The 27,978-nt window shown below is 45.2% G+C and overlaps 1 protein-coding gene across 1 annotated transcript in view; it reads left to right on the top strand.

The window, feature by feature from the left end:
- MYO3A (myosin IIIA) overlaps window positions 1-27,978 on the top strand; it is a 210,760-nt gene that overhangs the window by 85,452 nt on the left and 97,330 nt on the right. Inside the window, exons 14-16 of the mRNA XM_073581770.1 lie at window positions 1,851-1,949; window positions 2,050-2,164; window positions 8,802-8,928. Coding sequence (XP_073437871.1) covers window positions 1,851-1,949; window positions 2,050-2,164; window positions 8,802-8,928 — 341 coding nt within the window. The remainder of the gene's footprint in view (window positions 1-1,850; window positions 1,950-2,049; window positions 2,165-8,801; window positions 8,929-27,978) is intronic.

Here is a 27,978-nt window from a genome sequence, read left to right as displayed (position 1 = left end):
ACAGCTAAATAAAGCTAAAATGCAAATTTTAATATTGAGCATGAAAATTTTCATAAAGGATCATACTGCTATTCATCTGGCTGTAAAAGGTTATAAACTGTACATCCACAAATTAATAAAGGGGAAGTTCCACCTAGACATCCCCTATCCCTATGCCCTATTAGCTGGCAAATAGTAAGGTGTGCACAGATCTTCCAGGTAGCACATGTCATACTCAAGTGGACTTATCTTAACCTAATATAAAGCCTCTGTCACTCCAGCTCTATTCCCCGGCCAGATCTACCTCATCCTGCTTGACTGATGGTTACTTTCCCTGAAGTCACACAGAAAAGAGGCTGTCAGTCAAGCAGGAGGAAGCGGCGCTGGGTGGCGAACAGAGCTGGAGTGACAAAGGCTTCAGATCTATAAGGAGCTCTTCGGCCTCATTTGCATATCACTTCAAACGCTGATTTCTCAGGAGCTGAGGAATAGACTGGCCATATAAAGGTATAGCTGGACTTGCCTTTGAAAGAGCTACATGCACATATAAATAGTTTAGGGCAGTGGTCCCCAATCTTTTTGATCTTGAGAGCCAGATTCAGCTCTGTGAGAGGGTCGTAAGCCACATTCAGCTCTGAGAGAGGGTCAAGAGCCACATTCAGTGCTGAGAGAGTGTCATGAGCCACATTCAGCCCTGAGAGAGGGTCGTAAGACACATTCAGCTTTGAGAGTGGGTCATGAGCCACATTCAGCCCTGAGAGAGGGTCGTAAGCCACATCCAGCTCTGACAGAAGGTCGTAAACCACATTCAGCTCTGAGAGAAGGTCATAAACCACATTCAGCTCTGAGAGTGGGTCATGAGCCATATTCAGGCCTGAGAGAGGGTCGTAAGACACATTCAGCTCTGAGAGTGGGTCATGAGCCACATTCAGCCCTGAGAGAGGGTCGTAAGCCACATCCAGCTCTGAAAGAAGGTCGTAAGCCACATTAAGCTCTGAGAGAGGGTCGTAAACCACATCCAGCTCTGAGAGAGGGTCATGAGCCACATTCAGCCCTGAGAGAGGTTCGTAAGCCACATTCAGCTCTGAGAGAAGGTCATGAGCCACATCCAGATCCCACCCCCTCACAATAGTGACAACCAAAGCCCACATTACAGGTATAATGATAACCAAAGCTTTTCCACAGAAATCACCCTGAAGCAGTGTACCAAGATCCGGCAGTCCCCACAATACCCTCAATCAGTATTCTCCCATCATGGACTCCCAACACACTGTTGCATCTAGCTTTAAAGAACCTCCTCTGTCAGGTAGTATCATCCTGTCTCCAGCACACCATACTTAAATTATTTCTAAACCACTAAGACCAGTATATGTGCATCCAGATCTGCTCTTCTGTGCAGGGCTACTTTCAAAATTTATCTTTTTGAGGTGTGCTCCTCATACCTGTTTACTAGACCTGAAGCTAATGCACTAAGCTGGAAGACAGCTGCGAGCCACAATTCATGTGACCGCGAGTTACATGTACCTCCCGAGCTACAGGCAAAAAAAAATCTAGAGTAAGTACATTTATGGGCTCCCCTCCAACTCCCTCATCTTCATCACTTCCAGGAGACTGCAGTAATCTATGACATTTATTTGTCTCTCATTTATTTTAGTTGCCAAAAAGCTTCTCTTTCTATAAAGGAAATGTGTGACTCCCATATGTCTGCACCTAAAAAAATTTCTAAAAACAAAAATTAAATATCTACAATGTATTATTACTCTTTGACAGATTGACATCTCTAAAAAAAAAAACAGCTAAAATCAACTATATCAGCCGTTCCTTTTAATAACTCAATTTTCACCTCTTTTTTGACAATTTGTTCTTTTCAGAGGAGAAAAAAATTTCCACATTTTCTATTACATCTACGCCGGATTGTCAGAAAAGAAGAAACTTGTACATTACAAATTGCCAGAAAACAAGCCTCCCAGGTAATGCCATAGATTAGAAAGAAGCATGTTACTCAAAGATGGCAACTTGTTACTGTTCCACTCTCATTTAAGTGCTTATCATTTCTCCCTCAACTTTCAGATACCTGCAGAACGAACATATTAAAATGGTACAAGATTTTATGAATAACGCCTTCTATAAAACTCAGTTTGACTTAATTGAACAATGTTTCAAAGTAATAGGTTTTACAATGGAGGTGAGTGATTACATCTCTTTATCACTTTTTATTTGACTAAAGTATTGCACATATTCGGACTGTATTCCCATTGAAAGTTGTACTGATTATTTAATGTACAGTGCATTTTATTACCTAGAAATGTATATGTCTCCTTCATTTCTGATGTCCTTTGTTGCTATGTTGTAGTCACGATGGACTATTTTTTATTTTTATTTGAGTTTTTTAGACGGTAGTGTCACACAATATGTACCCCATGTTCAAGATCAAATAGGACCTATCACTTGCCATAAATAGGTATTTTTAGTCTTGTGTAAATACTGCTGTTCATCTGAATCAGGCATTGCTGTTTTTTTATTCTTGGCACTCTCCATTTGTGAAATAAGGCCTCCTTTTCCTCATATATAACTATATACCCCTTGATGAAGTCATTTCAGAAACGTGCGTCGTGGTATCGGGCACGTCGTGTGTGTCACATGGTTCACTGACTATGGACTATGGGGTGTGGTGGGTGATTGTCCTCTTTGGAGGGAATGTTTTGAAACTGGTTATGCTAACTTTTTTTATACCTTGGGATAGTTCTATACAAATGGATTTGTATGTTTTTATTGACTGGTGTCTCGATTGGAGTTATTTATTCATGTAAGGCCACGTTACCAACTTACCATGTTCAGTATTTGGTCAATTTTTTACATCAGTATTTGTAAGCCAAAACCAGGAACAGAAGAGTCAGAGGAAAAGTATAATAGAAACACGTCACCACTTCTGCATTTTTCACTTACTCTTGGTTTTGGCTTACAAACACTGATGTCAAATACTGAACGTGGCCTTATAATCATGGATTATTAAAATTCAGTTTCACGGTTGTTTCCCTTTATTGTAATCATGGATTTCTAAATGTCTATATTATGTTTGTTTACATTGAACTTAAATTTATACTCTTACTGCTTTATTTTGGTAGTTTATTCTTTATACATATTGATACTATATATGATGTCATTAGGGGGACTTACCATTGATCACATTGCCTTTTTTGGGTTTTCATGGATTGTTTTTGATATTTTTTCTTTAGCAATTGTGTGTTATTAATTTTTTCTATATTTAATAAAATGTATACATTGGTATTTAATACAGCATGGGCATTTGTCTATTATATATTTTTCTTTAAGAGTAATTTAAAGATGCTTTGGTACTCTTTAATACTTTGTAAATTTTGATAATTTATTATAGGTCTTCTGATCCACATAATTGTATATAAATCTAGCTTAGATAACCAAGAGAGCGTGATCCTTAACATTTTTTCGTAGGAGTCTTCTTCACGACCATACCTCCATGGATAAAAAAAGGCCTAATTTACAAACAGAGAGGAGGGGGCCATACCTCAGGAACATAGTGAAGCAGGAAGATGATGCAACAACTCGGGATTCAGGAGAACAGCGACATTTCCACCGAGTAAAAAAATATACATATTTATGGACGGTGACAGGTCCTCTTAAAGTGATTAATGTAGAATTGATGTTACACTTTGAGGAAATTTTTCTACTTGCTTTTGCAACTGCTACTTGGCATTGAGTGATAAATTGTTCTGAGTTTTACTAGTTGCATAATGTGAACCAAATCCAATTAGCAATTGAATTCAATCATTTGGTTGTTTCCTTTCTTAATGATTCTGAAATAATATGTTTGCACTTTCTTAGGCATCTGGAATGAGGCAAATCAAGTTTTACAGCATTATTTTTTTTGTAAACATAGAATATATTATGGGCAGCACGGTGGCTCAGTGGTTAGCACAGTCTTGCTGTGCTGGGGTCATTGGTTCAAGTCCCACCAAGGACAACACCTGCAAGGAGAAAACGGAGTACTTTATAATTAAACTCTATTAATTTTTTATGTGCACAGAACATGATAAAGCATTAGTTTATAAATATACAGGGAAAGTATGCATTAGTGGAAGTGGGGTTACCACATGACATTTGATACACTAGTTGACTCGTTTGTCAGGGTGAAGGTGTTTCTCTACCTATATACTTACCGTATGCACTATAAACAATTATAACTAAAATGGTAGATCACTTTCAGCTCGAGTTTGCGAAAAGATATGAAAAGTGGATTGGAATTGGGTAATTTGGAGCGATGAGATGAAACTTGATAGACTCGGCTCTGATAGGTGCAAATGGGTCTTGAAGAAACAAGGGAAAAAGGGTCTAACGGATTAAGAAATTAAAGGAACTGTCAAGTTCGGTGGAGGAAGCCTAATGATATGGGGGTGTTTAACAGCAAAAGCTGTTGGACACTTGACCAGGATCGATGATGGTCTCAATGCTGAGCTATAATGTGAGCATCCTAAAAGATTAGTTACTTCGTACTCTCAAGTACAATGGGTATGAAAATGACCAGAAGCACATGTCGAGAATGGCAAATGACCCAAAGCACACGTCGAGATTGGCAAAGAAATGGGTTAATGACAATGAAATAGAGGTGCTGAAATGACCCCCACAGCCCCAGACCTCAACTCAATGAATCACTTGTTGGGATTGAACAAAAAGCTTTATACATACCCAAGTGAGACGACCAGTATGCAGCAACTTTGGAAATGTGCACGAGAGATCGGGGATCAGATTTGATCAAGACGTGCTTGAATCTGATTGAGAGCATGTCTAGAAAGATTCAGACACTGGTGAAAGCTAAAGTTGGATTTACAAAATAATAAAAAAAAAAAATTTAGATTTTTAGGAGCATGACAATAACAATGCAGTGACATAACATGAATCTGTATAACTAATCATATGCTAAATAGTTGCAAATCAAATTTATGTATCAGATACCCAACATGATTGTCTATGAAACGATGGTAGTGTCACATTCCAAGCTTTAGTAGATGGTGAGATATGGTGCCTGAAAGCCAAAAGTTCAAAACATTGTTACCCTTTTGCTCATCAGTGTACTTACATTGGAGCCATCTTACATTGCTCCTTATATATTAGCAATCAGTAAATAGTAATCAGCAGAGCAAATCTACTGCTCACTTCTCACTTACAGTCTCCCCTCAAAACAGTGGTATTCAGGAGCAGTAAGTCTAACAAAGCTGTCAAAATAGTAAGACAATGATGAACCTGTCCCATTCTTAAAGAGTCAGAGCATTTATCAGTATATTAGAGATAGAAATGTTTACTTTTCCTCCTTTAACCCCTTTCTGACACCTGATGTACTTTGCCATCCATGGGACCCAGGCCCATATGACCGTGGACGGGATAGTACATCATCGCGATCAGCTGCGCTCACGGGGGGAGCGCAGCTGATCGCGGCCAGGTGTCAGCTGATTATCACAGCTGACACCCGGCACTATGTGGACTGCCCTCGGCACATTAACCCCTGGCACACTGCGATCAAACAATAAAAGTACACATATTTAGTATCATCGCATCTGTAACAACCCGCCCTATAAAACTGTCCCACTAGTTAACCCCTTTAGTGAACCCCTTAAAAAAAAAGAAAAAGCAAAACAAAAAAACAATGCCTTATCAAAAAGTGCAATAACACGCAATCAAAAAGATGGATATAAATAATCATGATACCGCTGAAAACATCTTGTCCCGCAAAATTCGAGCCGCCATACAGCGTCATCAGCAAAAAGCTTGCAGAATAAAGCGATGCAAAAATAATTATTTTTTATATAAAATAGTTTTTATTGTATAAAAGCGCCAAAACATAAAAAAAAGATATAAATGAGGTATCGCTGTAATCATACTGACCCGAAGAATAAAACTGCTTTATCAATTTTACCACACGTGGAATGGTGTAAACGCCCCCCCAAAAGAAATTCATGGAACGCTGGTTTTTGTTCATTCTGTGTCCCAAAAATCAGAATAAAAAGCGATCAAAAAATGTCACATGCCCAAAAATGGAACAAATAAAAACGTCAACTCGTCCTGCAAAAAATAAGACCTCACATGACTCTGTCGGTCAAAATATGGAAAAATTATAGCTCTCAAAATGTGGTGATGCAAAAACTATTTTTACAATAAAAAGCATCTTTCAGCGTATGACAGCTGCCAAACATAAAAACCCGCTATATATAGAAAATCAAACCCCCCTTTATCACCCCCTTAGTTAGGGAAAAATAATTAAATTAAAAAAAATGTATTTATTTCCATTTTCCCATTAGGGTTAGGGCTAGGGTTAGTGCTAATGTTAGGGTTAGGGCTGAGATTAGGGATGTGTTGGGGTTAGGGTTGGAGTTAGAATTGGGGGGTTTCCACTGTTTGGGCACATCAGGGGCTCTCCAAACGCAACATGGAATCTGATCTCAATTCCAGCCAATTCTGCTTTGAAAAATTCAAACGGTGCTCCTTCCCTTCCAAGCTCTGCCATGCGCCCATACAGTAGTTTTCTCCCACATATGGGGTATCAGCATACTCAGGACAAGTTAGACAACAACTTTTGAGGTCCAATTTCTTCTGTTACCCTTGGAAAAATAAAAAAAATTGGGGACTAAAAGATCATGTTTGTGGAAAAAATATGATTTTTTTATTTTCATGCCCGGGCGTTATAAACTTCTGTGAAGCACTTTGGGGTTGAAAGTGCTCACCACACATCTAGATAAGTTCCTTTAGGGGTCTAGTTTCTAAAATGGGGTCACTTGTGGGGGGTTTCCACAGTTTAGGCACATCGGGGGCTCTCCAAGCACAACATGACACCCGCAGACCATTCCATCAATGTCTGCACTCCAAAATGTCACTACTTCCCTTCTGAGCCCTGACATGTGCCCATACAGTAGTTTTCTCCCGTATATGGGGTACCAGCGTACTCAGGACAAAGTGGACAACTTTGGGGGTCCAATTTCTCCTATTACCCTTGGGAAAATAAAAAATTGGGGACTTAAAGATCATGTTTGTGGAGAAACCATGATTTTTTTATTTTCACTTCCGGGCATTATAAACTTCTGCGAAGCACTTGGGGGTTCATAGTGCTCACTACACATCTAGATAAGTTCCTTGGGGGGTCTAGTTTCTAAAATGGGGTCACTTGTGTTGCGTTTCCACTGTTCAGGTACATCAGAGGCTCTCCAAACGCGACATGGCAGCCGATCTCAATTCCAGGCAATTCTGAGTCCTTCCCTTCCGAGCTCTGCCATGCGCCCATACAGTGGGTTACCCCCACATATGGAGTATTATCGTACTCAGGACAAATTGCACAATAACTTTTGTGGTCCTGTTTCCCTTGGGTAAATAAAAATTGGGGGTGAAAAGATCACCGTTTAGGCACATCAGGGGCTCTCCAAATGCGATATGGCGTCAAGCCAATTCTGTGTTGAAAAAGTCAAATGGCGCTCATTCCCTTCCGAGCTCTGCCATGCAACCAAACAGTGGTTTACCCCCACATATCAGGTATCAGCGTACTCAGGACAAATTGCATAATAACTTTTGGAGTCCTGATTTCCTTGGGAAAATAAAAATTGGGGGTGAAAAGTTCATTTTTGTGGAAAAAATATGATTTTTTAATTGTACGGCTGTACATTATAAAGTTTTGTGAAGCCCTTGGGGGTTCAAAGTTCTCACCACATATCTAGATAAGTTCCTTGGGGGGTCTAGTTTCCAAAATGGGGTCACTTGTGGGGGGTTTCACCTGTTTAAGCACATCAGGGGCTCTCCAAATGGGACATGGCGTCCGATCTCAATTTCAGCCAATATTGTGGTGAAAAAGTCAAACGGCGCTCCTTCCCTTCCGAGCTCTGCCATGCGCCATAACAGTGGTTCCCCCCCACATATCAGGTATCGGCGTCCTCAGGACAAATTGCGCAATAACTTTTGCAGTCCAATTTCTCCTGTTACCCTTGGTAAAATAAAAAAAATTGGACCTGAAGTAATTTTTTGGGGAAAAAAAGTTAAATGTTCATTTTTAAAGAACATTCAAAAAATTCCTGTGAAGCATCTGAAGGGTTAATGAACTTCTTGAATGTGATTTTGAGTACTGTCAGGGGTGCAGTTTTTAGAATGGTGTCACTTTTGGGTATTTTCTATCATATAGACCCCTCAACCCTCAAAGTGATTTCAAATGTGATGTGGTCCCTAAAAAAAAAAAAATAGTGTTGTGAAAATGAGAAATCACTGGTCAACTTTTAACCCTTATAACTTCCAAAAAAATTTGGGTTCCAAAATTGTGCTGATGTAAAGTAAACATGTGGAAAATGTTACTTATTAATTTTTTGTGTGCCATATCTCTGTGATTTAAGGGCATACAAATTCAAAGTTGGAAAATTGCGAAATTTTCAAATTTTTCGCCAAATTTCCATCTTTTTCACAAATAAACACAATGAATGAAATTTTATCACTAACATGAACTACAATATGTCACGAAAAAAACAGTGTCAAAATCACCGGGACCCATGGACGTGTTCCAGAGTCATTACCTCATAAAGGGACAGTGGTCAGAATTGTAAAAATTGGCCCGAGCATTAAAGTGCAAACCACCCTTGGGGGTAAATGGGTTAATATATTTGAGAAAAAAATAGATTTTAGTTGGCATTTACATAATGAAGTTTCTTTAACGGTGCCAATTCCTTTTTTATAAAAAAAATTTCCATGTACCAATTGCAAACATTACTTTCTCTGTAGTTTTAAAGAAATTGCTTTACAAGTTATATAACATTTACTTGAAGGAACTTGGAAGTGTGTACAGTATCCTGGCTGCTATCTTGAATGTGGGAGATATAGACTTCACGTCGGTGGCATCAGAACATCAGATTGATAAAAGCAACATCTCCAATCCATCAGTGCTGGAAAACTGTAAGATTCAGTCATGTTAAGTCTTTTAGTGTAAAGTATCACTGCACATCTTGTACTAATACCATGTCGGCAGATTATACAGCTCACAATGTATACGAATTGGACAGAGGCCAACATTATGTTTATGTCTGTGGCTTCTATAAGTGTAGTTGGGTCGTCAAGCTTGTCATTGTAATGTCTGTTCTGTTTGTTTCTGGCTATACTGTTTTCTCATCAACTCCAAGCAACATAAATGTCTTTTTCAGTAGGGATCTTTTCATAAAACAGATATGGGATACGATATGAAATAACCAACTTTAAAAAAAAAAAAACGAAACATGATTTTGCGATACTCTGCTGGGAGATGTTTATACAGTCTGTTTTGAGATGTGATGTCGCCAATCAGTGGTTGTGATCTATATTGCAATATGTTTTTTCGAGAATCTCCTGGTACTTTCTGAATTTGTTGGAATAGCAAAATTGAGGAAAGGTAACAGTGAAGAAATCTATAAGTATTGTTCGAGACAGAGGATAGTACATTTTATAGGACCAGTTTAAGGTTAGTCAAGGCTCCTCTGTAAAGAATTTGGCAGCCAATAGCTTCAGTGCTCTGCATCTTTTGGCTGAAGATGCAACTTAAAGAGGTTCTCGGGGACCTTAACGTTGAGGATAGGTCATCAATGTCTGATCGGTGGGGGTGTAACCCAGCTCCTTCAATTGTGTTGTGGCCGCAGCCGAATACTGCACATCTGCCACCTATCCAAAACAAAAGTGAATGGATGTGTAGTACCCAGGCCGCAGCCACTATTTGAAGAAGCTGTGATGTGCAGCTCCATTACGAGCAGTTCTGGCTACCGGAAAAAGCTGATTGGAGGGGTTGTCGGGTGTCGCATCCCCAACTATCAGACATTGATTCCGTATCCTGAGGATCGGCCATCAATGTTAAAGTCTCGGACAACCTCTTTAAAGACTTCCTGCTCCACTTGCTACCTGCATACATGACATTTGTAGGTTAGGGGTGGACACATCTGTATGCATGAGATAATTCCAATATAGTTACAGTGGGTACAGAAAGTATCCAGACCCCTTTAAATTTTTCACTCTTTGTTTCATTGTAGCCATTTGGTAAATTCAAAAAAGTTCATTTTTTTCTCTTTAATGTACACTCTGCACCCCATTTTGACTGAAAAAACAGAAATGTAGACATTTTTGCTAATTTATTAAAAAAGAAAAACTGAAATATCACATGGTCATAAGTATTCAGACCCTTTCCTTAGACACTCATATGTAAGTCACATGCTGTCCATTTCCTTGTGATCCTCCTTGAGATGGTTCTACGCCTTCATTGGAGTCCAGCTGTGTTTAATTAAACCGAGAGGACTTGATTTGTAAAGGCGCACACCTGTCTATATAAGACCTCACAGCTCACAGTGCATGTCAGACCAAATGAGAATCATGAGGTCAAAGGAACTGGCCAAAGAGCTCAGAGACAGAATTGTGGCAAGGCACAGATCTGGCCAAGGTTACAAAAGAATTTCTGCAGTCCTCAAGGTTTTCCTAAGAGCACAGTGGCCTGCATAATCCTTAAATGGAAGAAGTTTGGGACCACCAGAAGTCTTCCTAGACCTGGCCGTCCTGCCAAACTGAGCAATTGTGGGAGTAGAGCCTTGATGAGAGAGGTAAAGAAGAACCCCAATATCACTGTGGCTGAGTTCCACAGATGCAGTAGGGAGATGGGAGAAAGTTCCACAAAGTCAACTATTTTTATTATTATTATTATTATTATTATTTATTTGTATAGCACCATTGATTCCATGGTGCTGTACATGAGAAGGGATTACATACAAATTACAGATATCACTTACAGTAAACAAACTAACAATGACAGACTGATACAGAGTGGAGAGAGGACCCTGCCCTTTCGGGCTTACATGCTACAGAATGGTGGGGAAGAAGACAGTAGGTTGGTGGGTTGCAGCAGTTCCGGTGTTGGTTGAGGTGAAATCACCGGTAATGGTGAAAGAGAAGGAGGTAGTGGGGTCATTGCAGGCTGTAGGCTTTCTTGAAGAGGTGGGTTTTCAGGTTCCGTCTGAAGGATCCAAATGTGATTGATAGTCGGACTTGTTGGGGCAAAGAACTCCAGAGAATAGGGGCTGTTGTGAGTTCATTTTCCCCTTCACCATTGAGGTCTGATGAACTCCCTCTTCTGGTGAAGGAAGGTAGTGAGGCTGATTACCAAGCACCTGGGCAGGATAATGATGACTGGGTGACAGGAATTACTGACTGGATATAAGGCAGCCGACACCCTTCTGCCTTGCTGGTGATCTCTCTGAGGGATTCTAGGACACCAGTCTGATTCCTGCTCCTCAAAAGTAAAGTTTCCTGCTCTACGTTTTGCATTTATGTTTTGGTTTGGTTTTGCATTGTTTTCCTTGATTTCTGCCATTCCCTTCTGGGGTGAGCTGAATTCCTTTTTGCTCTGTCTTCAGAAAATACCTGAGTACTGATATAGTCTTTTTGAAGCCTAGCGTCTTCAGGGTTTTTTCCCTATCAGCTGTTGGCTCTTGTTTTGATAGGGTTTTGGCGGATTACAGACAGCAGCTTTTCTATCCTGTCCTATCTAGTTAGCTTGGACCCCATCATTTGCTCAGCCTATCTTTCTATCTGTGTGAGTGTTTTTTCATCTTGCTTCACCGTCATTATATGTTGGGGGGCTGCCTATTGCTTTGGGGTCTGCTCTGGGGCAGTTTAGATTTCCCTTTCTGTCTTTAGGCTATATAGATCTCCGGCTGTGATCGAGGGGTCTAGGGCACCGTAGGAACCCCCCACGGCTACTGCTAGTTGTTGTTGATAGGTTCAGGGGTCTGCAATCCGATAGCTGCCAACTGCTCTGGTTTTCTGGACTTAGCTAGTATTTCTGTTTTTGCCTCCTACGGTGACTCATTCATTGCAAGGGGCTATTCGGGAGAAGTCTTGGAGGCGGTTGGGTGAGGAGCGAATAAGTGTGGAGGAGAGAAGGAGGTCTTGGGAGGACCGGAGATTACGTGAGGGAAGGTATCGGGAGATTAGTTCAGAGACATATGGGGGAGACAGGTTATAGATGGCCTTGTAGGTCAGTATTAGTAATTTGAACTGGATACGCTGAGGGAATGGGAGCCAGTGAAGAGATTTGCAGAGGGGAGAAGCGGAGGAGTAGCGAGGAGAGAGATGAATTAGTCGGGCGGCAGAGTTAAGGATGGACTGGAGAGGTGCGAGGGTGTTAGCAGGGAGACCACAGAAAAGGATGTTGCAGTAGTCGAGGCGGGAGATGATGAGGGCATGCACAAGCATTTTAGTAGATTGAGGGTTGAGGAAAGGACGGATTCTGGAAATATTTTTGAGCTGGAGGCGACAGGAGGTTGAAAGAGCTTGGATGTGCGGTTTGAAGGACAGGTCAGAGTCAAAGGTTACTCCGAGGCAGCGGACTTCTGGTACTGGGGAAAGTGTGATGTCATTAATTGTTATAGCTAGGATGGATAAAGAAGATCTGTGAGATGGAGGAAAGATGATGAGTTCAGATTTGTCTACATTGAGTTTGAGGAAGCGAGAGGAGAAGAAGGAGGATATGGCTGATAGACACTCTGGGATTCTGGACAGCAGAGAGGTGACATCTGGGCCAGAGAGGTAGATCTGAGCGTCATCAGCATAAAGTAGGTAGTGGAATCCGTGGGACTTTATGAGTTGTTCCAGACCAAGTGTATAGATTGAGAAGAGTAGGGGTCCTAAAACAGAGCCTTGGGGGACTCCAACAGAGAGAGGGTGGGATGAGGAGGTGGTGTGGGAGTGGGAGACGCTCAGTGTACGGTTGGAAAGGTATGGGGAGATGTAGGATAGGGCAAGGCCTTTGATGCCAAAGGAGGAGAGGATCTGTAGTAGGAGGCAGTGGTCAACTGTGTCAAATGCAGAGGACTGGTCTAGAAGCAGGAGTATAGAGTATTGTCCATTTGATTTGACCGTAAGTAGGTCGTTAGTAATCTATCACTATCACTGCAGCCCTCCACCACTCAGGCCTTTATGGCAGAGTGGCCCGACGGAAGCCTCTCCTCAGGGCAAGACCTATGAAAGCCGGCATAGATTTTGCTAAAAAACACATGAAGGACTCCCAGACTATGAGAAATAAGATTCTCTAGTCTGATGAGATGAAGATAGAACTTTTTGGAGATACTTCTAATTGGTATGTGTGGAGAAAACCAGGTGTCATGGTTAGGACATGGTTAATGTCCTGTTCTCACAGGGTTAACTTTTGCCGGCCTCTCTTTGCATCTGGGAGGGGTATTTATACTCACTCCAAACTAGCATTCTCTGTCAGTTATACTGCTGTTCTGGTGTGTCTGACCCCTGGTGTGCGTGTATTCTGCGTTTGTTTGCTTCCCGTGTATGACCTGGCTTGTTCCTTCACTCTGTACTCCGTCTCTCGTTTTTGTACAATTGTCCTTTCTGGTTCTGACCTCCTGGCTTGGCTATCGTTACTCCATTACAGGTTACCCCTATTGTACCGTCTAATGCCCGTTCTGGTTTTCTGATCTATTGCTACGTCCTGACTGTCCTTTCTGTCTAATCCTTTGGTACTGTATTGCTATCTCGTGCTTTGACCTCAGCTTGATCTGGTTTCTGTTTCTGTCTATGCCCCTTGGTAACATTGTCCTGTAGTTACCTTGCTAGGAGTTTCCCTGCAGCTCCTAGCTCTGTGGAGCTTAGGCCACGCCCCCAGCAGTCACGTGCTTCAGGTCCTGGAGCATGCATTGTCACCACTGCTGCCCGCTCCGCAGGTATCTTTGTGCACAGTCTTTGTACTCAGAACATGCGCACTGGCTCAGTGAGCAAGTGCAGTGCGGTGTTCCTGACATTATAACTGACCGTTTCAGTTTTTTTTTCCTCTGAAGAGAGAAAAAAAAAAAAAAAGTGTGTGTTATCCTCATGAATCCCATACAAGCTTTGGCTGATCAGGCCCAGCACCTGACCCAAATGTTCCATAAACTCAATGTGGAACATCGCACGATGACCCATACCCAGCAACAGTTGGTGGTTACTGTGCAGGGGGCTGTCGATGCAGGGGCTTCTAGTTCTTGGGGTAGAGATGAGTCATTAGTAGAGTTGAGCGAAACGGGTCGAAAAAATTCAAAAGTCGCCGACATTTGGCAAAGTCGGGTTTCATGAAACGAAACCCGACCCTAGGATGAGGTCGGCCACGAGGTCGGCGACTTACGCGCCAAAGTCGCGTTTCAAAAGTTTGTTTTGCGCTCTTTTTCAGCCAATCAGGATCCACGGACACTGTGGGCAACGTGATGACCTAGGCACGGGTCACCACCATCTTTCAGAAGGGCATGCAAGTGATTGGCTTGCTTTGGTGGGCGTCACAGGGGGTATAAAAGGGCGTGCACGCCGACCGCCATCTTACTTCTGCCGATCTTAGTATAGGGAGAGGTTGCTGCTGATTCTGTAGGGAGAGCGTTAGGCAGGGAAGAAGACAAAAAAACTGCTTCTGCTGCTAGCGATTTGGCCTGCACAACACACAAGTCACTGTGTGTGCAGTGCAAGGGGAGGCTATATTGTGGTGTATCAGTGGTGTTGGTTGTTGGGCTGCCTTTTAAGGCTTCCTGACACGCTGGCATTGCTGTTTACCCACTGCTCCGCAAACTGCTTTTTTAAAAGCAATCCAATCTCCCTTATCCTCTAGTCACTTTTGTCACAGCTGTGCCATCGAGCCTGTCACATAGCGCTCAGATATCAGTGGGCCTCACACAATCCACAAGTGTCCAGTGTCCAAAAGTGTGCGCAGAGATTCAAAATCTCCATTATCCTCTCGTCACTTTGGTCACAGGCAGCTGTGCCATCGAGCGTGTCACATAGCGCTCAGATATCAGTGGGCCTCACACAATCCACAAGTGTCCAGTGTCCAAAAGTGTGCGCAGAGATTCAAAATCTCCATTATCCTCTCGTCACTTTGGTCACAGGCAGCTGTGCCATCGAGCGTGTCACACAGCGCTCAGATATCAGTGGGCCTCACACAATCCACAAGTGTCCAGTGTCCAAAAGTGTGCGCAGAGATTCAAAATCTCCATTATCCTCTCGTCACTTTGGTCACAGGCAGCTGTGCCATCGAGCGTGTCACATAGCGCTCAGATATCAGTGGGCCTCACACAATCCACAAGTGTCCAGTGTCCAAAAGTGTGCGCAGAGATTCAAAATCTCCATTATCCTCTCGTCACTTTGGTCACAGGCAGCTGTGCCATCGAGCCTGTCACATAGTGCTCAGATATCAGTGGGCCTCACACAATCCACAAGTGTCCAGTGTCCAAAAGTGTGCGCAGAGATTCAAAATCTCCATTATCCTCTCATCACTTTGGTCACAGGCAGCTGTGCCATCGAGCGTGTCACATAGCGCTCAGATATCAGTGGGCCTCACACAATCCACAAGTGTCCAGTGTCCAAAAGTGTGCGCAGAGATTCAAAATCTCCATTATCCTCTCGTCACTTTGGTCACAGCTGTGCCATCGAGCCTGTCACATAGCGCTCAGATATCAGTGGGCCTCACACAATCCACAAGTGTCCAGTGTCCAAAAGTGTGCGCAGAGATTCAAAATCTCCATTATCCTCTCATCACTTTTGTCACAGGCAGCTGTGCCATCGAGCCTGTCACATAGCGCTCAGATATCAGTGGGCCTCACACAATCCACAAGTGTCCAGTGTCCAAAAGTGTGCGCAGAGATTCAAAATCTCCATTATCCTCTTGTCACTTTGGTCACAGCTGTGCCATCGAGCCTGTCACATAGCGCTCAGATATCAGTGGGCCTCACACAATCCACAAGTGTCCAGTGTCCAAAAGTGTGCGCAGAGATTCAAAATCTCCATTATCCTCTCGTCACTTTGGTCACAGGCAGCTGCGCCATCGAGCGTGTCACATAGCGCTCAGATATCATTGGGCCTCACACAATCCACAAGTGTCCAGTGTCCAAAAGTGTGCGCAGAGATTCAAAATCTCCATTATCCTCTCGTCACTTTGGTCACAGCTGTGCCATCGAGCCTGTCACATAGCGCTCAGATATCAGTGGGCCTCACACAATCCACAAGTGTCCAGTGTCCAAAAGTGTGTGCAGAGATTCAAAATCTCCATTATCCTCTCGTCACTTTGGTCACAGGCAGCTGTGCCATCGAGCGTGTCACATAGCGCTCAGATATCAGTGGGCCTCACACAATCCACAAGTGTCCAGTGTCCAAAAGTGTGCACAGAGATTCAAAATCTCCATTATCCTCTCGTCACTTTGGTCACAGGCAGCTGTGCCATCGAGCGTGTCACATAGCGCTCAGATATCAGTGGGCCTCACACAATCCACAAGTGTCCAGTGTCCAAAAGTGTGCGCAGAGATTCAAAATCTCCATTATCCTCTCGTCACTTTGGTCACAGGCAGCTGTGCCATCGAGCGTGTCACATAGCGCTCAGATATCAGTGGGCCTCACACAATCCACAAGTGTCCAGTGTCCAAAAGTGTGCGCAGAGATTCAAAATCTCCATTATCCTCTCGTCACTTTGGTCACAGGCAGCTGCGCCATCGAGCGTGTCACATAGCGCTCAGATATCAGTGGGCCTCACACAATCCACAAGTGTCCAGTGTCCAAAAGTGTGCGCAGAGATTCAAAATCTCCATTATCCTCTCGTCACTTTGGTCACAGGCAGCTGTGCCATCGAGCCTGTCACATAGCGCTCAGATATCAGTGGGCCTCACACAATCCACAAGTGTCCAGTGTCCAAAAGTGTGCGCAGAGATTCAAAATCTCCATTATCCTCTCGTCACTTTGGTCACAGGCAGCTGTGCCATCGAGCGTGTCACATAGCGCTCAGATATCAGTGGGCCTCACACAATCCACAAGTGTCCAGTGTCCAAAAGTGTGCGCAGAGATTCAAAATCTCCATTATCCTCTCGTCACTTTGGTCACAGCTGTGCCATCGAGTCTGTCACATAGCGCTCAGATATCAGTGGGCCTCACACAATCCACAAGTGTCCAGTGTCCAAAAGTGTGCGCAGAGATTCAAAATCTCCATTATCCTCTCGTCACTTTTGTCACAGGCAGCTGTGCCATCGAGCCTGTCACATAGCGCTCAGATATCAGTGGGCCTCACACAATCCACAAGTGTCCAGTTTCCAAAAGTGTGCACAGAGATTCAAAATCTCCATTATCCTCTCGTCACTTTGGTCACAGGCAGCTGTGCCATCGAGCCTGTCACATAGCGCTCAGATATCAGTGGGCCTCACACAATCCACAAGTGTCCAGTGTCCAAAAGTGTGCGCAGAGATTCAAAATCTCCATTATCCTCTCGTCACTTTTGTCACAGGCAGCTGTGCCATCGAGCGTGTCACATAGCGCTCAGATATCAGTGGGCCTCACACAATCCACAAGTGTCCAGTGTCCAAAAGTGTGCACAGAGATTCAAAATCTCCATTATCCTCTCGTCACTTTGGTCACAGGCAGCTGTGCCATCGAGCGTGTCACATAGCGCTCAGATATCAGTGGGCCTCACACAATCCACAAGTGTCCAGTGTCCAAAAGTGTGCGCAGAGATTCAAAATCTCCATTATTCTCTCGTCACTTTGGTCACAGGCAGCTGTGCCATCGAGCGTGTCACATAGCGCTCAGATATCAGTGGGCCTCACACAATCCACAAGTGTCCAGTGTCCAAAAGTGTGTGCAGAGATTCAAAATCTCCATTATCCTCTCGTCACTTTGGTCACAGGCAGCTGCGCCATCGAGCGTGTCACATAGCGCTCAGATATCAGTGGGCCTCACACAATACACAAGTGTCCAGTGTCCAAAAATGTGCGCAGAGATTCAAAATCTCCATTATCCTCTCGTCACTTTGGTCACAGGCAGCTGTGCCATCGAGCCTGTCACATAGCGCTCAGATATCAGTGGGCCTCACACAATCCACAAGTGTCCAGTGTCTAAAAGTGTGCGCAGAGATTCAAAATCTCCATTATCCTCTCGTCACTTTGGTCACAGGCAGCTGTGCCATCGAGCGTGTCACATAGCGCTCAGATATCAGTGGGCCTCACACAATCCACAAGTGTCCAGTGTCCAAAAGTGTGCGCAGAGATTCAAAATCTCCATTATCCTCTCGTCACTTTTGTCACAGGCAGCTGTGCCATCGAGCCTGTCACATAGCGCTCAGATATCAGTTGGCCTCACACAATCCACAAGTGTCCAGTGTCCAAAAGTGTGCGCAGAGATTCAAAATCTCCATTATCCTCTCGTCACTTTGGTCACAGGCAGCTGTGCCATCGAGCCTGTCACATAGCGCTCAGATATCAGTGGGCCTCACACAATCCACAAGTGTCCAGTGTCCAAAAGTGTGCGCAGAGATTCAAAATCTCCATTATCCTCTCGTCACTTTGGTCACAGGCAGCTGTGCCATCGAGCCTGTCACATAGCGCTCAGATATCAGTGGGCCTCACACAATCCACAAGTGTCCAGTGTCCAAAAGTGTGCGCAGAGATTCAAAATCTCCATTATCCTCTCGTCACTTTGGTCACAGGCAGCTGTGCCATCGAGCCTGTCACATAGCGCTCAGATATCAGTGGGCCTCACACAATCCACAAGTGTCCAGTGTCCAAAAGTGTGCGCAGAGATTCAAAATCTCCATTATCCTCTCGTCACTTTGGTCACAGGCAGCTGTGCCATCGAGCCTGTCACATAGCGCTCAGATATCAGTGGGCCTCACACAATCCAAAAGTGTCCACTGTCCACAAGTGTGTGCAGAAATTCTAAATCTCCCCTGTCCTATAGACACCTTGTACCTTGTTTTACATTACTATATAGTTTGTTGGATTTTGTCTACATTTCTACCAAAAATGAGGAAGGCTGGTGGAAGAGGCCGTGGAATTGGGCGGGGGTTGGCAGCTGGTAATGATGGTGTTGGTGGTGGATCTGATGGTAGTGGCAAGAGCAAAATAGGACCGAATGCAGGAGGTGCTGACCCTGCGTCATCGTCTGGCTACATAAGGCCTCGAACGCTTAGTTTTCTAGGAGTTGGCAAACCGCTTTTAAAGGCAGAGCATCAGGAAAAAGTTTTGTCTTACATTGCTGACTCAGCCTCCAGCTCTATCGCCTCCTCTTCTTCAGTTGTAAAAAGTAAAAGCACTGAGTCGTCATTGGAGGCTCATGTTCATGAACCACACCTTTCCTTGTGTCCTTCACCCCAACCAAGATTGAAGGATGACGCAGGCCATACTACTGATTACTCCATGGAGCTGTTTTCACATACCATGCCTGGATTATCAAGTGAAATGGTGAATTACCCAGGCCAAGATGAATCTGACATGGAGTGCACTGATGCACAGCCGCTGATGGATGATTCTGCTGGTACATTCACTCAGAGCACTACATTGTCCTTGCAGTGTACAGAGCCAGATTTTGACCCTGATGAGACTCAGGTGCCCCTTCTCGCACACTTTACCACCATACACGGTGACACAGAGAAAGGTGCACATGACATAGAAAAGGAGGTGATGGATGACCCAGTTGTTGACCCAGATTGGCATCCATTGGGGGAAGAGGGTGCTGCTTCCAATAGCTCAGATGAGGAGCATCCACAGCAGACATCGACATCGCAACAGCTGTTATCTGGCAGGCCCGGAGCACTCCAAAGACAGGTTCCAAACATCAAAAGAGTTGCTGGACAGCTTGTCCAGAGGGTCAAAAGATCACAGCGTGCTAGGCCGCAAAATGTCTGCCAAAGTAGGAAGAGTGCAGTGTGGCACTTTTTTGAACAAAATCCTCATGATCAGGCCAAGGTTATCTGTAAGAAGTGCGCAAAGACCTTTAGCCGAGGGAAAAATCTGAAAAATTTGAATACCAGTTGCATGCTTAGACATTTAACCAGCATGCACTTGCAAACGTGGACACAACACCAAACCTCAAGTGCCACATGTGCAACTGATCACAACGAAGGTAGTCAGCAACGCTACATTGTTTCCCCCACTGTAAGCCCACCGGTTAGCACAGCAGCAAATGTTGAGGTGTCGTTGCAAGACCACAGCAGTCAGGGAATCCCACTGTTATATCAACGAAAGACTGATTCTAGGCCATCAGAAAGAACACCAACTCCATCACCATCATCAACCCTCGCTCAGTCCGCCCTGTCCACCGCTACTTCCACCATATGCAGCTCTCAAGTCCAGCTCACCCTCCCAGACACTATGAGTAGGTCAAGAAAGTACTCAGTCTCTCATCCGCGTACACTGGGTTTGAACGCCCACATTGCCAAACTAATCTCGTTTGAGATGATGCCCTTTCGGTTGGTGGAAAGCACAGCTTTCCGCGAACTCATGGCCTATGCAGTACCACGCTATGACCTACCCAGTCGCCACTTCTTCTCTCGCAAAGCCATCCCAGCACTCCACCATCATGTGAAAGACCGCATTGTCCATGCACTCAAGCAGTCAGTGAGCGGAAAGGTGCACCTCACAACTGATGCATGGTCCAGCCGGCATGGCCAGGGCCGTTACGTGTCCATCACTGCGCACTGGGTTAATGTGGTGGATGCAGGGTCCACAGGGGACAGCGGTGGTGGGACAGTGCTGCCTAGCCCACGGTATAGGAAACAGTTGGCTGTAGGCGTTCGACCCTCCTCCTCCTCCTCCTCCAGAAGCGAAAGCTCGTCCACAGAGCGCAGTCGTACGAGCACTCCATCTGCAGCTGCCACTGTTGCACACGATGTGTCCCCCTGTCGAGCAGCTAGTGGAAAGCGTCAGCAGGCTGTGTTGCAGATGATGTGTTTGGGCGACAGACACACCGCCGAGGTGCTGGCCGAGTACTTGAAGCGACAAACTGAGTCATGGATGGGCAGTGTACATCTTGAGGCAGGCAAGGTAGTTAGTGATAACGGCCGTAATTTTGTGGCAGCCATAGCCCTTTCAAAACTCAGCCACATACCTTGCTTGGCTCACACCTTGAACCTGGTGGTGCAGTGCTTCCTCAAAAATTATCCGGAGTTAACAGCCCTGCTCCAGAAAGTGCGAAGACTGTGCGCGCACATCCGCCGGTCGCCTGTACACTCCGTTCGTATGCAGAAGCTGCAGCGATTGCTCCACCTTCCCAACCACCGCCTCATTATCGACATTGCAACAAGGTGGAACTCCACCCTGCACATGGTGGAGCGGCTGTGCGAGCAGAGGCAGGCCATAATGCATTTGTGGGAGGATACACGGCCAGGCACTTTGAGAGCAGACATGGAGTTGACAGGCGTGCAGTGGTCGAAGCTGAAAGACCTTTGTAAAGTCCTTCAGTGTTTTGAGGAATGCACACGGCTGGTAAGCGCAGACGACGCCATCCTAAGCATGAGCATCCCACTTATGCGTCTGCTCATGCAAACTTTGACGCACCTTAAGGAGCAGGCGTCTGCAGCCAATGTTGATGAGGAGGAAGAGGAGGAGGGAATCCTTGATGACATTCAGCCATTGTCTGCTCAGGGACCTCTCCTGGACGAGGTGGAGGAAGAAGAGGAGGAGGAGGAGGATGATGGGGATGATTACTTAGGGGAGGAGGATGCATCTCGTGGGGCAAGTGAAAATGTTGGCGTGGCAAGGTCTGGTACAGGGTTTGTGCGTGACTGGAGGGATGTGGATTTGCCAGAAAGTGCTCCTCCACCCAGCACTCGCAGTGCATCATTGACACAGGGAACATTGGCCCACATGTCAGATTATGCCTTGCGGATCCTAAAAAGGGACCCCCGCATTGCCAAAATGATGAACGATGACGACTACTGGTTGGCCAGCATCCTGGATCCACGCTATAAAGGCAAATTACAAAACATCATGCCACAGGAGAACCTTGACCTAATATTGGCTAATAAACAAGCAACTCTGGTAAATCAGTTGCTTGAGGCATTCCCAGCACACAGCAGCGGTGATGGTTCTCACACGAGCCGTACGGGCTCACACAACTGGTAATACTGCATCGATGGAAAGTGACAGGAGACAGCAGTTGTCAACTATGGTTACAAACTACTTTTCCTCCCATATCGATGTTCTCCCACACAGGTCATTCCCCTTTGACTATTGGGCCGCTAAACTGGACACCTGGCCTGAATTGGCCCAATATGCCTTACAGGAGCTCGCTTGCCCAGCTGCAAGTGTGCTATCGGAAAGAGTCTTCAGTGCAGCTGGATCAATCCTGACAGAAAAAAGGACCCGTCTGTCAACCCAAAATGTGGATGATCTAACCTTCATTAAAATGAACCACGCATGGGTTTCCAAGGATTTTGTCCCACCTTCCCCTGATGACACATAGGGTGACAGAAAAATGGCTTGCTTTGGTCCACCTCTTCCTGGTACTTCACCTATTTCGCCTTTTGCATCAGCTGAATGTCCAACATCAACATATGCCACTTTCTAAAACTCCCTAACTGTGCTGCCTCCCCCCCCATGGCCGGGGTCACCACCTACCACACGACACCGTGCGAGTGCCGTTGCCCTGGACAGGTGGGTAGGCCGACTCTTGGGCGCGGGCACTGGCACAGGGTCCCTCATAGTGCAATCAAGTGTCTCTGACGGTGGTGGTGCACACCCGCCGTCAGACACACCGCTGTACTATGAGGGGCCCAGTGCCAGTACCGACGCCCACGAGTGGGCCCCCCTTGCTTGGGCAGGGCCCCAGCATTTGCAATCTTTACCTCTCCCTGCTCCTCCGCTGTGTAATCTGGGCCGTCAAATCCATACTGTGCCTGACACCGTCTGAGCCTGCCTCCTGAGACATATATTTTGAATGTGTACGCTATCCATACATGTTATCCGGGGATACGGTACCCTTTCTAACCTTTGTGCAATCACGTGCAATCCATACTGTGCCTGACACTGTCTGAGCCTGCCTCCTGAGACATATATTTTGAATGTGTACGCTATCCATACATGTTATCCAGGGATACGGTACCCTTTCTAACCTTTGTGCAATCACGTGCAATCCATACTGGGCCTAACACCGTCTGAGCCTGCCTCCTGAGACATATATTTTGAATGTGTACGCTATCCATACATGTTATCCGGGGATACGGTACCCTTTCTAACCTTTGTGCAATCACGTGCAATCCATACTGGGCCTAACACCGTCTGAGCCTGCCTCCTGAGACATATATTTTGAAAGTGTACGCTATCCATACATGTTATCCGGGGATACGGTACCCTTTCTAACCTTTGTGCAATCACGTGCAATCCATACTGTGCCTGACACCGTCTGAGCCTGCCTCCTGAGACATATATTTTGAATGTGTACGCTATCCATACATGTTATCCAGGGATACGGTACCCTTTCTAACCTTTGTGCAATCACGTGCAATCCATACTGGGCCTGACACCGTCTGAGCCTGCCTCCTGAGACATATATTTTGAATGTGTACGCTATCCATACATGTTATCCAGGGATACGGTACCCTTTCTAACCTTTGTGCAATCACGTGCAATCCATACTGGGCCTAACACCGTCTGAGCCTGCCTCCTGAGACATATATTTTGAATGTGTACGCTATCCATACATGTTATCCGGGGATACGGTACTCTTTCTAACCTTTGTGCAATCACGTGCAATCCATACTGTGCCTGACATCGTCTGAGCCTGCCTCCTGAGACATATATTTTGAATGTGTACGCTATCCATACATGTTATCCAGGGATACGGTACCCTTTCTAACCTTTGTGCAATCACGTGCAATCCATACTGGGCCTGACACCGTCTGAGCCTGCCTCCTGAGACATATATTTTGAATGTGTATGCTATCCATACATGTTATCCAGGGATACGGTACCCTTTCTAACCTTTGTGCAATCACGTGCAATCCATACTGGGCCTAACACCGTCTGAGCCTGCCTCCTGAGACATATATTTTGAATGTGTACGCTATCCATACATGTTATCCGGGGATACGGTACCCTTTCTAACCTTTGTGCAATCACGTGCAATCCATACTGGGCCTAACACCGTCTGAGCCTGCCTCCTGAGACATATATTTTGAATGTGTACGCTATCCATACATGTTATCCGGGGATACGGTACCCTTTCTAACCTTTGTGCAATCACGTGCAATCCATACTGTGCCTGACACCGTCTGAGCCTGCCTCCTGAGACATATATTTTGAATGTGTACGCTATCCATACATGTTATCCAGGGATACGGTACCCTTTCTAACCTTTGTGCAATCACGTGCAATCCATACTGGGCCTGACACCGTCTGAGCTTGCCTCCTGAGACATATATTTTGAATGTGTACGCTATCCATACATGTTATCCAGGGATACGGTACCCTTTTTAACCTTTGTGCAATCAGGTGCAATCCATACTGGGCGTGAGAACGGCTGGCGAGCTGTTAAGCAAGCTACAGCACCTGTCCAGACAAGTACAGGGATTCCCTAGCGAGGAGACTTATTTGATTGTTTTCAATGTTGGGACAGCAATTTTTGGGGAGCACTATACTCTGGAGAATGATAGATGGGGCCCACCATACACTGGAACATTCCAAAGGTGGACATCAGACACTGGAGCAGCATTTACAGGGCCCATTATACACTAGAGCATCAGAAATGGGGCCCATTATGTTTGGAGCATTATTTGGGCCCATAAGACAGTGGAGCTTCATCCATGGGGACCAACATATACTGTAGCATTATGTGGAGCTCATCATATACTGTTTCAAACATTATATGGGACCAATGATTCTGTATGGAGAAATAGATGGGCCTCGTCATGAGATGTAAAAAGTGAGGTATTTTTCATTGTACAATACCGCTATTTATCTGCCGTATCGGAGCATGATGAGTTGTGGTATGTGTTAAAGGGGCGCTCTTTCGCCCAGGGCACATGAAAACCTGCAGCCAGCCCTCCCCCCCCACAACTTTAGCCAAATAACCCCCATTTTTCAGTGCGTAACTTGTATTATGAAGTTAATTAAGGTTGACAAGCTTAAGTAAGAAGAATTGATGCTTTTGGCATTCAAATGGGCACTGTAGGTGTGTTTCCTGTCCTCCTCTCACTGCCGACTTTTATTCCCCATTGACTTACATTGGGTTTCGTGTTTCGGGACGACCCCGACTTTTCCCTATAATCGGACGATCTTGCTCGACCCGACTTTTGGAAAAGTCGGGTTTCACGAAACGAAACGCGACCCTAAAAAACCAAAAGTCGCTCAACTCTAGTCATTAGCGTCCCCCGAATCTCCGGTCAAATTGCCCGACCCTTTCTCAGGGGATAAAAAGGAGTTCAGATCTTTCAGAGAAGGATGCAAGCTTTTTTTTTCTCTAAGGCCCCGCTCCTCCAGGGATGAGTTCCAGGGGGTGGGGGTCATTATTTCCCTACTTCGGGGGGCTCCGCAAGCATGGACTTTCTCACTGTCTTCCTCTGCTCCTGAACGTATGTCAGTGAACTTGTTCTTTGAGGCTCTGGGGCACATCTATGACGAGCCTGATAGAGTGCATCTGGCTGAGGATATGGTGATGAGTGTGACACAGGGGAGGCACTCTGCTGAATGGTTCTGCTCAGAGTTTAGACGTTGGACCGCCGAAGTATCCTGGAACGACGACGCCCTGAGGGGGTTGTTTCGCAGGGGCCTTTCTGACCGTCTGCTGGACGCTCTGGCATTACATCTGCCTCCTGATACCCTGGAGGACGCCATGATGCAGGCAGTCCGTATGGACTGGAGACTCCATGCTAGAGGAATGATGCAACAAGAGTCTCCCTTGTACCCCAAATTGTGTTACTCTGCACCTGTATCTGAGCCCATGAAGGTTGGGTCAGTCTCGGTTAAGGAGAAAGAGAGAAGGCACCGTAGAGACAACCTACTATGCTTTTACTGTGGAGCCTCTGGACATTGGAAAAGGAATTGCCCCTCCTGCCCTTCTTCAGAGAAACCATCAGAGAAACGACTGAGTCTGGGCAACAATCGAGGAGGTTGTCCAGACTCCCAGGTACATTTTTTCTCACGTACAAAAATGGTGCTCCAGGTTGAATTGGAAATTGTTGGCGGCCCTGTTATGACCACCGCCTTTGTTGACTGTGGTTCCTCCATTAATCTGATTGATGCCCAAGTTGTGTCTCTTAATAAGATAGGGACAGTCAGGTTAAAAGACCCTGTTAAAATTGTGGCTGTGGATTCATCCCCTCTTACCCGGGATGGAATTTGTTTTATGTCTGAAGTTTTTTCTATGAAAGTGGGTTTCACTCATGTGGAAAATTTAAGTTGTTTCATTATGAATAATCTGCCTCTAGGACTGGTATTGGGAATGCCCTGGTTGTAAAGTCACAATCCTCTTATTGATTGGGTGAAGGGGGAGATCACCCGATGGGGATGTAATGATAATGGTCTGTGTTGTAACCCGGTTCCTTTTGTCAATCCGATAAAATCCGTATCTGTGTCATCTGTCAGTCTGGAGGGTATTCCGGAGTACCTGAGAGACTTTAAAGATGTGTTTTCCGAAAGCGAGGCTGAGGCGCTCCCACCACATAGACCATATGATTGTGTTATCGATTTAGTACCTGGAGCCAAATTACCCAAGGCTCGTTTGTTTAATTTGTCTGGGCCTGAGCGCCAAGCTATGAAAGAGTACATTAAAGAAAGCCTTCGCAAGGGGCATATTCAGCCCTCGGTCTCACCCATGGCAGCGGGGTTTTTCTTTGGAAAGAAAAAAGATGGTGGGTTGCGAGCATGCCTCGACTTTCGAGAACTGAACAAAATTACTGTTAAGAACACGTACCCTCTCCCGCTGATTCCTGATCTATGCAATCAACTCACGGGGGGCCAAATGGTTTTCTAAGCTCGATCTACGAGGGGCTTATAACCTTATAAGGATCTGGGAGGGGGACGAATGGAAAACAGTGTTCCTGACAACTGAGGGGCTGTTTGAAAACCTGGTTACGCCCTTTGGCCTCACTAACGCTCCTGCGGTTTTTCAGAATTTTATTAATGTTGTTTTTTCTGATTTGATTGGATGTTACGTAGTCATTTACCTGGATGACATCTTGATTTACGCTGAGGACAGTCACTCACACTTGCATCATCTGCGTACGGTGCTTATGAGACTCCGGGAGAACCATTTGTATGCTAAGCTGGAGAAGTGCTCATTTTTTATGCAAGAACTGTCTTTTCTGGGTGTAATTGTATCCGGGGAGGGATTCCGCATGGATCCAGGGAAGGTTCAGGCCATTACAGATTGGGTGCAGCCTCATGACCTGAAGGGGTTGCAGCGATTTCTGGGCTTCGCTAATTATTATAGGAAGTTCATTAAAGGGTTCTCGCAGGTGGTAAAACCCTTGACGGACCTCACTCTTAAAGGGGCAGATGTAAAAAATTGGTCCGTGGCCGCAAAAAATTCCTTCCTGGCATTGAAGAAGTGTTTTACTACAGCCCCTGTGTTGGTACAACCCGATTCGTCAAGACCTTTTATCGTCGAGGTCGACGCTTTGGAGGTGGGGGTGGGGGCAGTATTGTCACAGGTCCCCTCTACCCTGACTAACCTCAAACCCTGTGCCTTTTTCTGTAAGAAGTTCTCTTCGGCCGAAAGAAACTATGATGTCAGTAACAGGGAATTGTTAGCAGTTAAATCGGCCTTCGAAGAATGGAGGCATTTTTTGGAGGGGGCCGCTCATCCGATTACGGTCATCACTGATCATAAAAACCTGGCCTATATCAAGTCTGCTAAGAGATTGACCCCCAGACAAGCTCGGTGGGCACTTTTTTTTTCTTGATTTCATTTTACCATAACGTTCCGACCAGGGTCTAAAAATGTAAGGACGGATGCCTTATCCCAAAGTTTTGATTCTGTGTCCCCTCCAGAACCATCATCCTCCATTCTTCAACTGGGAGTGGTTGTAGCCGAAATCTCCTCTGAGTTACAGAGAGAGATTCTGGAAGCACAAGCAAAAGCTCCCAGGAATAAACCCCCAAGTAAATTGTTTGTACCTGAACAATTCCGTCCCACACTCCTTCAAGAATTTCATGACTCTGTGTTAAGTGCACACCCTGGTATTGCAGCTACCCGGGGGGCAGTAGCTAGGGG

This window comes from Dendrobates tinctorius, unplaced genomic scaffold, assembly GCF_039654945.1.
Source record: "Dendrobates tinctorius isolate UK_male_01 unplaced genomic scaffold, ASM3965494v1 ptg000070l, whole genome shotgun sequence".
NCBI lineage: Eukaryota > Metazoa > Chordata > Amphibia > Anura > Dendrobatidae > Dendrobates > Dendrobates tinctorius.
This window is presented reverse-complemented; position numbering and strand designations above follow the sequence as displayed.